General features: G+C 59.8%; 1 protein-coding gene across 1 annotated transcript; it reads left to right on the forward strand.

Annotated features, from left to right (window-relative positions):
• Nucleotides 1-3,764: 3,764 nt before the first annotated feature.
• On the forward strand, nucleotides 3,765-8,227 carry MRGPRF (MAS related GPR family member F). The gene is made up of 2 exons (XM_087423109.1): nucleotides 3,765-3,907; nucleotides 6,306-8,227. The coding sequence occupies exons 1-2, from the start codon at nucleotides 3,799-3,801 to the stop codon at nucleotides 7,364-7,366; spliced, it is 1,170 nt and encodes a 389-aa protein (XP_087279235.1). The 5' UTR covers nucleotides 3,765-3,798; the 3' UTR covers nucleotides 7,367-8,227.
• The last annotated feature ends 5,489 nt before the right edge of the window (nucleotides 8,228-13,716 follow it).

Genomic DNA, 13,716 nt, shown 5'->3' on the forward strand with positions numbered 1-13,716 from the left:
GGTAGCTCGGCGGGGCCCAGAGCCCAGGGGAGGGCGGTCCGGACTCGGGGCTGCACAGGGAAGGCCAGCTGGGGCTGAAGGAATCACACGGCCCCATGCAGGGAGTGCTGGGAACCCAGGGCAAGGCTGTCACCCGCCGGCGGACCTCCTGCACCACCCCCGAGGCTCCAGGAGTCCCAGGGACACAGGAGAGCTTGGCGAGTCCCCATTCAGGGTGGCAGGCCCTGACATTCTGGCAGTTTCTGCCCCCCAAGCTGTCCTCCACTTCCAGCTCCTGCTCTGCCCTCCTGGGAATGGGGGCTCCCCCATGTCCCTCCTCCACCCTCTCCAGCAGCCAAGCGTGCTTTCTGGAAGGGCGGGAAGGGAACACCCAGCGGGCAGCATCCCAAGCTCAGGGAGACAGCTCCCATCGCTCTCACGCTCACCCACTGCTCTCCTCGCCTTCTGTCGGTGCTGAGCTCAGGCAGCCGCAGGACCGGCCCCAGGGTGGACACCGAGGGATGGCAGCCACGGGAGGCTGGGCAGCTGCGTCCCACCTTCTCCCAGGCCGGAGGCGCCCCGTGCTGGTATTGTTCGTGAGAGTTCTGGAAGGTCTCACTTCCCCCCAATAAGAGAATAAACCTCTTCAGTCTAAGCTGTGAGCAGGGTTCTCAGGGGGCCTGGAGGGAGAAACACAGGCTCTGCACCTGGAGTGGGTGACAGCCAGGAGCCCACCTCAAAGCCAGTGCTCTCAGGCCCAGCCCAGGTGGTGGCCAGCCGGGGACAAGGAGAGGGTCTGGGAGAACAGTTTGAGAATTGGAGTCCGACGGTTCCCATCTAGGCCTCCTGGAGGACAGCCTTGCCTGGTGGCCTTGGGGGCCCCAAATTAGTTTGGGGTTGGGGGGAGGTGGAGCGAGGGTGACAGGAGAAGATGAACCTCCTGAGACCCAGGCAGCAGGAGGCAAACAGGTGGCTGGGGGCCCATTCGGGGGCTTGTGTTTTGAAGGGAGGGTCAGGGGTGAGCTGAGCTGGCAGCATTTTTGTCTGCTTTACCTGACGCTGGCTCTGTCATAGGCCAGATCTTGACCTGAGGGGCGCACACACTCACACCACCCCATACACATGTCACACGCATGTCTTTCTACGTTGCACGTGGGGTCCACTTGGCTTCCAGATCTCTCCGCATGAGTGCAATAGCTGTTCAGATTGCCCGTGGCAGGACAGGACGAGGGCTCAGAGACACACAAGGGACACCCACACATGGAATCAATCAGCAGAGGTGGGCTCCTGCCAACCACATGCCCAGTGCCAGCCTGGCCTCATGGGCAGGCTCCAGCCAGCTGCCCTTGGGGGGCATCTGTGTGGTTGCAGGTCTAGCCTGGCAGAGGTGAAAGGGCACGGCACTCCTGAGTCAGGACATCCCTGGGGGCCAAACCTAGGGCCCAGAGCTAGGGGTGGTGTGCGTTTGGAAGGGCCACTGAGAAGAGTGGGACCAGCCCGGGTGGAGTGGACCTGGGGGCAGGAAGGATGGGGGTGAGGTGGGTAGCTTTGGGGTTGCAGCCACGGGGAAAGTTTGGGCCAGCCCCAACAGGTGGAGAAGCACGAGGCCTGTCAATGGCAGCGCGGACAGCAACCCAACTAGAGTCAAGATGGGGGGGTTAAATATGCGCACCGCGGACCCCGCCCTCTGCAAGCACATTGCACACGCATCATGAACTCGCTCACTTATTCTCGGGCACAGGGGTTCCCACTCGGCGCGAAGCCACCCTGGGGCACCGGCGCAAGCCCCCTCGCTGTCCCCCGGAAGGCGCAGGGCCGCGCTGTTCATCCGCGCGGGACCGAGGCGCGCGGGGCGGGCGGGGAGCGAGGGGGCCCAGCACCGGCGCGGGAATCTCCGCGCCCCGTGCCCCGCCCCAGCCCCTCGGGGCGGCACTGGCTCCACAGGCTCCGGGGTCCCAAGGGTTAAGGGGGGGGCGGGCCACTCGCGCGGACGGCCACCCATTCCAGCCAATGACGGGCGCGCCTGCCTCGGCCACGCCCACCGGCTGGAGGGGGTGCAGTGGGTGCGCGTGGCGGCCGCGGGCGGCGGAGGCAGGAATTCCGGGGGAGTCAGCCAAGCGCGCTGCCCTGCGCTCCCTCCAGGCGGTGGAGGGGCCCGGCTGCCTGCCGCCTGGCCGTGCCCTCGCAAGACCCCCTGCCCCGCTTGCAGCCTCAGTTTCCCCACCTGCACAGTGGGAGGGAGAGGTGCTTGCCTGCAGGGGCAGAGCCCAGGTTGGGGGACAGGAGTCAGTTCGAGAGAACCCCGGGGCAGGCAGACCAAGTGAGCTCTGCCCGGCCGGGGTGGGCCGGTCTCCGGCAGGGACAACGCCTCCCCGACCTGCAGTCCTGGCGGAGTCCAGCTGCCCCTCCTCCAGCCTGGAGCTGGGGTAACCGCAGTGGCCTCCTGGCTTGACCCCTCCAGCCGCTCCCTCCTACGCAGCTCTCTAGTCCTGAAGATAACACAGATCTCCAGAATTGCAGCGTGTGCCGCGGTTATGGCTGTGCCACTGGCCAGGTGACCTCGCCTCCCTGAGCCTCAGTGCTCGGGTCAAAGGGGAGTGACAAAACCTGCCTCTGCTGGTACTGAGGACCAAACGGGAGGATGGGTGTGGGCCACTGACACAGTGCCCACCTCATGCTGCTACTCATTTTCCCGGGGTTGATGGTGGTGACAATGATGCTCATGATGGCTGGGCTGTCCTGCCTTCCAGTCCCCTGTAGGGGGATACCTTAGCGTGTTACATACCCAAGGCCCAGCCAAAGGTCTCCTCCTCCAGGAAGCCTCCCTGCCTTCTGGGACTGACAGCCAGGAACCTCTGTCGCACCCTGGGGTGGGCACAAAGGAGGCACCCAGGAAATGTGTGTGGCTAATTAAAGATATATCTCCGGAAGCCACCTGGGCTCCAGAAATCTCACAGACAGAGCGAGAGTCGGGGAAGGAGAGGGGCTTCCTCCCCAGCCCGTGGCAGTGGGCGACTAGCATCAGCAGGGGGGCGAATGAGGAGCCAGGGCAGGAGGAGAGGGGGCGTGAAGTGACCTGCTCTGGACTCTGCAGGGCAGTCCCTGTGCCTCCCACACCGCCCTGCCTGTGAGTAAGCCAGGGGACTGCTCATCACCTTTCTTCTAAGGTGACAGCCCTAGGGACCTGGGGACAGGGGTCTGGGAGGGGGCGGAGAACACTGATGCGACCCTTTCTGCCTTTGCCAGGTTGGGTTGCAGGCAGGTGAGCCGAGAGCAGAGCCGTGTGGAATCTGGACTCGCCAGGCCTGGAGATGGCGGGAAACTGCTCCTGGGAGGCCCATCCTGCCAACAGGAACAAGGCAGGTGCCGCCGGGGGCAGCAGCTCACGGCAGGGAGGACTCTGTGTCGGGAGGGTGTGGTGGGAGGGGGCAGACCCAGCCCAGCATTACACGCACACGCACGCACACGCACACACACACACTCCCTCTCTCTCTCTTTCTCTCTCTCTCTCTCTCTCTCGCCCAGGCTCTGTGATCTAGCTCGGGACAGACAGGCGGGCAGCAGGGCCCCTCTGGGCTGTGTGGCCTGGCACTGGTTACTGGGTCCCTCAGGTCCCCAGTGTCCTCACCAGAGAAGCAAGCACAGGGGACTGGACACTCTCAAATCCCTTCCCATGCAGACCTTGGGGGCATCTGTTAGCAGCCTTCAGAAGCCTGGCTCCATCTCTTCCCTGTGGAGATGGGGCGGTCAGCTACTTCCCACGGCCAGGCCCTGCCAGGAGGCCCCCAGAGGTTGGCTCCAAGGTGGCCCTGATGTCACATGCTTCCCAGAGCGTTACCCGCCCTAGGCCATCCCACCAGTGTTGCCCCAGGCCAAGGTCCGTTAGTCACAGGTCACACCCCCCGCCCTTCTCCAGGCACGAGCTATGGCTGAGACTCTGACAGACCATCAGGCTGACCCATAGCCTCTGTCCTCCCCCCACTGGCCCTCTACTCCTCTGAGGCCTTTGGAAACTCTGGAATTCCCTTCTGAATCCTGGCCAAAACACTCTCAAGTTGGAAGGACCCCTCGAGTTTACCTGGTGCAACCTCTTCCACATTTGGGGAAACTGAGGCAGACACCAGCGTAGTAACTGGACTGGGGTGAGCCCAGAGGTGGAGGCAGAGGCGGGACTCCCGCTTGGGTCCCTGAACCCTATTCCCTGCCATTTCCTGCCATGCCTGCGGCCCTGTCCTGCTTCCCATGGTGACCACTGCAGAGTGGCAGCCAGGGAGGCAGAGATGGGACTGGCTTGTTGGGGAGCGGGGGGGAATCCCCAGAGAAAAGACAGCACCCAGGGAGGGGGGCCAGGCTCCAGAGCAGGCATTTTACGAGGCGGTATGCGGCCGGGGACGGCAGCTACACACCCAGTGACTCACCCGCCCTCCCTCTCTGACTCCAAGGAGGGGATTGCAGACTTTTTCCAGCCTGCAGAGGCAGCGAATGATCCCTTCTCTCGGGTCCAGCCCTTGCAGCCCAATTGCCTCCCGTCTTAGGAGTGACTGGGTCTGGTACCCCAGCTGAGAGGAGGCTGACAGGAGACTACTCGGTGGCTTGGAGCGGTCAAAGCCACCAACAGGAAAGGCTGAGTAAAGAGCAAGCTAAGGGATTTGGGGGTCAACAGATGGATAGAGATATTGAGCCAATAAAGCTAGTTAAAGTTGATGGCTGGTGGATAGGACCCCCTTAAAGTGCTTGCTCTGACCTCACGGAGTCTCCCCAAAGTTGTGCCAACACCCTCCAGTCCCTGCTTGCAGATTCCCCTTGCCCCAGCCAGGCCAGAAGTCCCCTCCCTTTGGAGGAGAGCGTGGTCAGATCCAGAGAGCAATCTTTCAGGCCCCCGCTTTCTGCCCGAGCTGGGGGCCATCTGGAAGGTAGCAGAATTGTCCTGCCTCAAGAACCTTCCCGGTTCTTTTTTGGCGAGTCTTGAGCCATGGGAACTGATAGCCAGCCTGCGGGGAGGGCCAAGGCCAGGTTCAGGCTCGGTGGGAGAGGGCTGGGGTGGATGGGTGCTGTCTGCCGGGGTGTGGGAAGGGGCGTAGAGCTCTGGGCCGCCTGCTTTTGCCGCTGGGAATGAGAGGTCAAAATCGACGGCCTGAGAACTGAATCCAGCTTGTCTTGTGTTGTGTTTGGCCCACACAGTGTTTTTTAAATGTGAACATTTAAAGATCAGGATAGTTCACATTATGATCTGCAGTTCTGGCTTCTCTGGGAAGAGGGGGAAAGGATGGTCGGCCCCCCAGCCTGCCTGTCCACCCAGCACCCACTTTGCTCAGGATGGGTGCCTCTGCTTTGCCCCCTACCTCCCCCAACACCAGTTTCTTGCCCCGGGCTCACCTTCATGCATTTACATGCCGGCCCTGATGCTGCAGGCAAGACTGACACTCAGTGGGATGCACTCCTACAGCCAGTTGTTAAAATACTGAGCGTGATAAATGCCCACTGCCTCAAGTGTGTCCCCTCCCCAGGGACCCCCAGGCCAGATCCACATCCCTCACAGTTCAGAAACCCAAAGGGTCACCTTGGCCCAGCTTCTGGTTCCCCGGTTCTCTCTGATCCCACTATGGGCCAGGGTCCGCTTTTTGAGTTTTGTTTTTCTATTTTTTGTAACTTACAAATGATTTTATTTTTTAAATAAATATTTTTATGTATTATTGTGAAAATCACAAGTGTACAGGAAATGTGCAAGAATAGTTCAATGCACCCCTGTACCCTTCACTGATCCGTTAATTATTAACCTTTCGGCACGTGTGTTTTCTCTCTATGCATCTCTGGATAGACAGACTTTCTTTCCCAGTGCTATTTGAAAGTAAATTGCAGACACCAAGCCCTTTTGCCCCAAAGAGCCTGTATCTTCTAAGAACAAGGACATTCCCCTACATAGCCACAGTCCGTTTTCTATTCAGAAAATGTAACGTTGATGCAATACCAGCATCCATCCGTAGTCCCTATTCACATTTCCCCAGTCATCCCAGTAACAGCCTCTGTTGCAGTTGTTAGATCCACTGTAACATCCAGGATCCCAGCACTGCATCTATTGGTCATGTCTCTTTAGTCTCTTTCCATCTGGAAAGGTCCCTCAGTTCTTCTTTACGCTGCATGACATGGACATTTTTGGACCAGAGTCTATTCTGACAGCTGGGCAGGCCAGTGCCCGAATTACGGCCTGATTATTTTCCCTCCTGCAGGCCGCTAGCTCCATTCCCTGGGGCACAGAGTGGTAGCACTATGTGGGGTCAGGGGTGTCTTCTGCTCCAGGGCCAGTGGCTGTACGGGTCCGTAATCAGGACCAGCACACCTGGGGCGGGTTTGGGCGTGGGGCCCAGCCAGCATCACCAGGCGTCTCCCCTCTGCACCTGCGCAGATATGCCCCGGCGTGAGCGAGGCCCCGGAGCTCTACAGCCGTGGCTTCCTGACCATCGAGCAGATCACCATGCTGCCCCCACCGGCCGTCATGAACTACATCTTCCTGCTCCTCTGTCTGTGCGGCCTGGTGGGCAACGGGCTGGTGCTCTGGATCTTCGGCTTCTCCATCAAGAGGAGCCCCTTCTCCACCTACTTCCTGCACTTGGCCAGCGCCGACGTCGGCTACCTCTTTAGCAAGGCCGCTTTCTCCATCCTGAACACGGGCGGCTTCCTGGGCGCGTTTGCCGACTACATCCGCGCCGTGTGCAGGATCCTGGGGCTCTGCATGTTTCTCGCCGGCGTGAGCCTCCTGCCAGCCATCAGCTCGGAGCGCTGCCTGTCGGTCATCTTTCCCGCCTGGTTCTGGCGCCGACGGCCCAAGCGCCTGTCGGCTGTGGTGTGCGCCCTGCTCTGGACCCTGTCGCTCCTGGTCACCAGTATCCACAACTACTTCTGTGTGTTCCTGGGCCGCCAGGCCTCTGGGGTGGCCTGCAGGCACATGGACATCTTCCTGGGCATCCTGCTTTTCCTGGTCTTCTGCCCACTCATGGTGTTGCCCTGCCTGGCGCTCATCCTGCACGTGGAATGCCGGGCCCGGCGGCGCCAGCGCTCCGCCAAGCTCAACCACGTCATCCTGGCCATGGTCTCGGTTTTCCTCGTGTCCTCCATCTACTTGGGGATCGACTGGTTCCTCTTCTGGATCTTCCAGATCCCGGCCCCCTTCCCCGAGTACGTCACCGACCTGTGCATCTGCATCAACAGCAGCTCCAAGCCTGTCGTCTACTTCCTGGCCGGCAGGGACAAGTCGCAGCGGCTGTGGGAGCCTCTACGGGTGGTCTTCCAGCGGGCCCTGCGAGACGGCGCCGAGCTGGGGGAGGCCGGGGGCGGCACGCCCAACACGGTCACCATGGAGATGCAGTGTCCCTCTGGGAACGCCTCCTGAGAGGTCTGCACCTGGAGAGGAGGCAGGGACCGGGAGCAGCCGGTGGCCTCCAGAGACCCTTTGCTGCAGGACAGGAGCTGGGCAGCCGCCCCGGTGCCCATGCGCAAGGAGGAAAGTCTGCCGCCCGCCCCTCATGCCTCCTTCGCCCTGGGCCGAGGCTCCAGGGGTGCCCGAGAGACCGAGCAGCCACCTGCAAGTGGACCCTGTGGCCCCGCCAGGCTCTCCTTCAGTGACCCATTATACAGAAGTTGTCCCAGGCGGTGGGGCTGCTCTCCCAGCAGGCTGGTGAGGAAAGGAGGGGGGTCATCCAGCCCCAGCGAAGTCCTGCCCCCTTCAGTCAGGCCTCCTTGGAAATGACACAGCCGGCACCATCGCCCATCGGGCCAGCAGCTTCGTCCCCGCCGCTGGGGCACCTCTTCCCTCCATTCCATTCTCTCCAGGCCATTTAGTGAGCAGCCCCGAAGGAGATGCTGCTGTCTGTCTGGGAGGGGCTTCTGGTAACCTGCCTTGTGGCTCAGTCTTTCTGCAAATGACGTCCCTGCCCCCTGGATGCATCCTCTGGTCACTTGAACAGGAGGGTGTCTGGTCCCCACGAGGAGCTGGGGATGGGAAGGACTCTCGGCCAGCTGGGCTGGGTCACTCTCTTTTCTGACCCCGTGCCGGCCAGCTCCAGCAGCCTTCAGAGCACGCGGTGTGTCCGAGCTGCTGTCTGCCCAGCCTTGGGGCTCTGGGCTCAGGCCCCCACTGAAAGTGGGCACTGGCTCTCCCTGGCCCCCAGCCCACCTGCGAGCACAGTGGCCCATGTAGCTGAAGCAAGTTTTATAAAAGACAGTAAATGTGTACCAATAAACATTTTATATCTTGCACTGAGGAAGGCTCTGTCCTCTGTCCTGTCCGTGGTCTTGTTCCCACAGTGAGGACGCCCTCGGGCAACGGGAGGCCCAGCCGGGCAGCCTTTCCTGCGCACCCCTCCACCCTCCTGCAGCCTGCTCTGTACCCCAGCTCTTGTGCCGCCTCTCCTGGCTGGTCTGTCTACACCTCTGGGGTGCTCCCTCTCCTGGCTGTCTGTCTACACCTCTGGGTGCTCCATCTCCTGGTAGGTGTCCACTCCTCTGGCAGAGGGAGCTTTGGTCAGCCATGCTGGCCCCTGCTGGCTCACCCCAGTGCGCTTCCTCACCCTCCCAGGCCCCCTGCTTCCCTGGGAACCTTAGTTTTCATCACACCTACTGGGCGCCAGGCCTGTGCAGCTAACACGGTCCCTGCACATAGGAACACGGTGTGAGCGCACAGAGGCCCCCGGGGCGGGCTGCAGCATCTTCTCCTGTTGCTCCCCGTCCCGAAGTCCCCGATCTCTCTGAGCCCTGCTCTCTCTGAGCTCCAACATCTCTGAGCCCCGACCTCTCTGAGGCAGGGCTGGCCTCCTGTGCCAGCTCCTCCCTACTTCCCAGCAGTAGGCTGGAGCCCAGGAGACAGGCTCTACGAGGGCCGGGCAGGAAGGCTTCCTGACTGCCCCCTGCCTCCGGTCAGCCCCCCGAAGAGGCCCATCCTGGGCTCCTGGCATCCGGCCTGGGACTCCAGCCCCATTGAGGGAAGCTCTAGGGGGACCTGCTCACTGTGTGAGCCTGAGGAGAGACCAGGGCAGAGGCCCCGGGGGCCCGGGTAAGGAGCAGGGAGAGCGGGGAGAGATGGGGAGGGTGGCTCCCCGAGCTCCGGGCAGGAGGGTGGCTAACGGAGTGAACCACCCGTCGAGGGAGCAGCACCGCCCCACGGCCAGCATTCTGCCCCAACCCTGGACCCACTCTGCCTTACCCCGGTGGTCCCACAGCAGGGGCTGCAGCACCACCCTCGGGCGGGCGGACCCCCAAGGGTACTTCCCTGATGACCGGCCCCCAGGCAGCCCGACTCGTCCCTCCCAGGCCACTGCTCCCAAGCTCCCCTTTCTAACAGGCCCAGCTGCTCCTCTCAGCAAGGCCACTGCTCTGCGGAGAGGGGACCCCAAGTGGTCTGTGGGCAGAGGTTCCAGAAGCTTCAGATGATGGAAGTCAGGGTGCCCGCCTGCCCCCCTCCCAGCGCCGGGGGTGTGCCCTCCCCATCCTCCCGCCTGCCTTCCCCACACCAGTCAGAGAATCCAGGAAGAGCTGAGTTGGATGCCACCACATCTGACACCTCTGGGGACTCCGAGAAACCAGGTGCGACCCTGAGGACCCATGTGAGGGGGCGGGGCCAGGGCCCATCCACCTGGAAGCTTCCACCAGCCCAGGCCTCCACACGGGCAGAAATGCCTCCCAGGCCTGAAGGTGACCAAGAGGGCCGTCTAGGGGCCTGGCTCCTCACAGCCCAGTGAATCCAGGCCCTGGCAGTTCATCTCTTCCTCGAGCCCCACCCCAGGTCCCCAGCCCTGAGCACTTGTGGGGAGCTGCCCCCCATGAGCTTGAAGGGGTCCCCCTGCCTGGGTCCAGCTGCTGCGGCTCAGAACCCAAGCCTGGTCAGCAGGAGGGCAGCCCTCACCCACTGCCAGGGCCTGGAGGTCAGGGAAGGGCTGGGCCCGTATATGAACATGCATCTGCCCTTAGCGGGCGCTGGGCCTGGGAAGGTGGACTCCAGGACTCGGGCCTCTCCCAGCCTCTGGACCCTTCTCATGCACCATCACTTCCATCTGGCTAGGAAGCAAGCCTTCTTCTCTTGGCCCCGCCCCACAGCCCCCAGGAGGATTCCCAGCACCTCCGTCCATGCCCTGGACCACCTCATCTCTGAGCTAATGGAGGGAGACGGCACGGAGGACGGGGAGCAGAAGCCGCAGGCCCTCCACCACCTTCCTTCCCCCTCCCTTGGTATTTAATTATTAAAGCGAGCCAGGGTGGGGCAGTGAGCCTCTGCTATCCCCCGCCCCCAAGGCAGCACAGCTGGGCCCTCATCATCCCCCCACCCCAAGCCTCCCTCTTTCTGGGATTCTGTCTGGTAAAGGCAGGAAGCCGAGGGCCCTAAGCATCACCAGTTTCCACCCCGAAACCGTGTGGAGCCAGGGGTCTGGCCATCTCCCTGACAGCTGCTGGTCAACAGAAGAGCAGAACTAAGGCTCGGGGGTGGGTACGGCCTCTCCTACCGAGGGGCTTCTGGGAGCTGGAAAGGGCACTGGTCTCCCTGTCCGGCTGCTTTGGTTGTCACTAAGCCCGACTTTCTGCCACTACATGATCTGCAGGGTGGAGTGTGGGGGTGACGGGACATGGGGTGGGGGCTGCCGCCTGCCAGCCATGGGACCCCGGCCGTGCTGTGCCTCGGTTTCCCCGTGTACTACGGTCAGGCATTGGGGCACTAGGTGGAGGGAAGGGAGAGGGTGGCCGCTGAAGGAGGGGCATTCACAGGAACAGCAAATCCCAAGCGCTGGCGGTTAGGGCAATGATGCCATTTATTGAGCACCTACTGTGTGCAGTGGGTCCCGGGCTAAGAGCTCCACGGACAGATCTCGTTTACTCCTCACAGCAGGGCTCCGAGGTACAGCCTGATGGCGCCCGCTGCGGAAGCACACGTGGATGTCCTCATCCAAGGCCAGTCCTGCCAGGCGGCCAGCACTGGCGAGAGCCCAGCCGCCGTCCAAAGGCTCCAGCACAGCGGCCATCCTGTTCCCCTGGGAGCTCAGGCCTCCCGCCTTTGTGTCTCCCACCAGCAAAGCACTGGGAGTTGGGGTTCAGGGGTGATGCGTGGAGTAGACAGGACACGCCCATCGCAGCCCAAGGACACCCCAGACCAGGCTTGCTGGATTCCACAGTCGATCGAGACCAAAGGAGGGGACAGCTCAGTCTCAGGCTGTCGGCGTCTGAAACAAACAAGGGGGTGACAAAGGGACATGTGTTCTACAGACAGCGCAGCCCCTGGCCTGAGAGCTGACGCCTCCTCCCCTCTTCATCTTCCGTCTTAGGAAGAGGAGACAGAATGCCTCTCCGGCATCCGCCCAGCTTTCCCAAATCCCCTGCCAGCTGTGGTTTTGAGATAACTGGGGTTTGATATTTTATGCTAGAATTTTGAAGCCCAAGGTCTTTTCACATATGCACGACTTGGTTCAGAACCCTCAGCCAAGATAATTCCTCTTCCCAGGGTCCAAGGGGTTCATCTAGAAGGCGGGACGGAGAGATGGGTCCATTTATGGTCCAGCCTCTCAATACATGGGGAGAAGCCCAGGTCCAAGGAAACGTGCCCTTAAACACATTGGTGACAGGCCAGGAAGCCATGCAAACATGTTGCAGAGATCTTCCCGAATCAGGACAACAGAGCATGCAAAAGTGCAAAAATATTACATTTTAAGCCAGCGGGGCTGGAAAGAAGCCAGTAGGGGCTTGGAGAAAACAACAGGGCACAGTTCACAGAATTAAAACTCATGGAAAACTCTGCTGCAGTGAGTCAGAGTGCCAGCACGAAGTTTCCTGGCAGCTCAAGAGAAGGCTTACCTACAGGCGGATTTTTAAAAAAATCTTTGTAATTGATCTAATTGGGGTCTAATTTACACACGATAAAATGCACACATTTAATATATAGTTCAATGATCTTTGACCCATGTATGTATGCCCATGTCATCACCAAATCAATATATAGAATGTTTCCATCCCCCCAAAAAGAACATTTCCATCACCCCCCTCCCCAGAAGTCTCCTAGTGCCCGGAGCATCCAGCCCCTCACCCCGCCCCTGCCCCCAGCCTGAGGCGACGGCTCATCTCTGCTTTATGCCGCTTTCGAGTGTAGATTACAGACTCACTTCATAGGCAGATTTGTATACGGTGTCAGCCAGGATTTGGTGACAAGTAACAGAAACCCTAGTTTAATCTAGCTTGCGGGGGAGTGCAGGGGTATATGTGTGTTCAAGGGAATTTACTGACTCACATACCAGGGAGGTTCCAGAAGTGATTTTCATTTCAGACATAGTTGGATCCAGGGCCTCAAATCATGTTCTCAAAGTTACTTCTCTTGTTTCCTGTTTCTCATTTCTGCTTTGTCTGCGTTGCATTTATTCTCAATGAATAAACTAGATGGCAGGTAACCAGTGGTTCTGTTTACACTCGACAAATCCAGCAATCGCAGCAGAAAGAGCCTCCCTTTCCTGATAATTCTAACCAAAGTCCCGAGGATTCTGCTCTCTGGCCAGGCTCCAGCCACATGCCCTCCCCTGGATCGGGAGGCAGGGATGGGGGATTGAGGAGGGTGCCAGCCTGTCTCATCTAAACCCAACAGGCGGAGAGCGGGGAAGAGGGGAGTTCAAGGTAAATCCAGGGTACGCTGGCACAAGAAGGAGATGCTGGCAGGCAAAGTGGCAAATGCAGGCTACGTTCCTCCCCGGACATTCCACCACCCACACACGCACTTGTTTCCCACGTATGATTTTAAAATGTTCCCACCCCAAATCCGTAGCTGTATTATTCACAGCAGCAAATGCATCCATGAGAAGAGACAATCCAACTCTGGGGACTGGAGTACCAATCCGAGCCTAGGACCTGGGGGCTATTTGGATCTCTCTCCATCAGATCAAGGGATTCTTCCTCTCGGATTGGTACCCTACGGCCAAATGATGACCCCTCGAAAGACACACAGTTCGCAGTGGACAGGACAAAAGGAATAATCATGATTTTTAAAAACTCCCATTTGGAAAAGGAGAGAACAGAAACAACACACAATGGTATTGGTCCATTAGCCATTCTATATTGGAGAGGAAGCCATAAGGGCTGGCACTGGGAGGTTCTTGGTCAGCCCATCAGTGTGGTAGCCAGAATCCAAGATGGCCCCCAACGATACACCTCCTGGTATTCACAGCCTGTGTAACCCCCTCTCTGCGAGTATGGGCTGTAACTTCTTATAACCAACAGAATGGAGCAAAGATGATGAGGCTACATGAGATTGTGACTTCATCTCGCTAGCAGACTCTCCCCATTGCTGGCTCTAAGGAAGCAAGCCTCCATGATGTGGGCTGCCATCATGGAGAGCCCATATGGCAAGGAGCGAGGGCAGCTTCTAGCCAACAGCCAGCAGTGCCATAAGACCCTCAGTGCAATAGTCTGCAAGGAACTTAATCCTGTCAACACCCACCTGAGCTTGGAAGCAGATCTTTCCCCAGCTGAGCCTTCAGATGAGAGACCCACAGAGACCACTTCCTGATGGTACAGGTTCAAAGACTTTGGCAACGGCCCCAGGGGATGAGCCGTTTGTTGCCAGGTTTGGGGTATCTCTGAGAATGTAGCCTCCACTCCTTTACAGTGCTTGGCTTCTTTGCTTCCCGTCAACGCCACAAGCCAGTAACCAAAACCAGACCCCTTGCTGACTCACAGTCCTTGAATCTAAACCCTAGTCCAGGGTGTCCTGTCACTTGG

The sequence above is a fragment of the Ceratotherium simum genome, chromosome 34 (assembly GCF_057802395.1).
Source record: "Ceratotherium simum simum isolate JZ-2026a chromosome 34, ASM5780239v1, whole genome shotgun sequence".
NCBI lineage: Eukaryota > Metazoa > Chordata > Mammalia > Perissodactyla > Rhinocerotidae > Ceratotherium > Ceratotherium simum.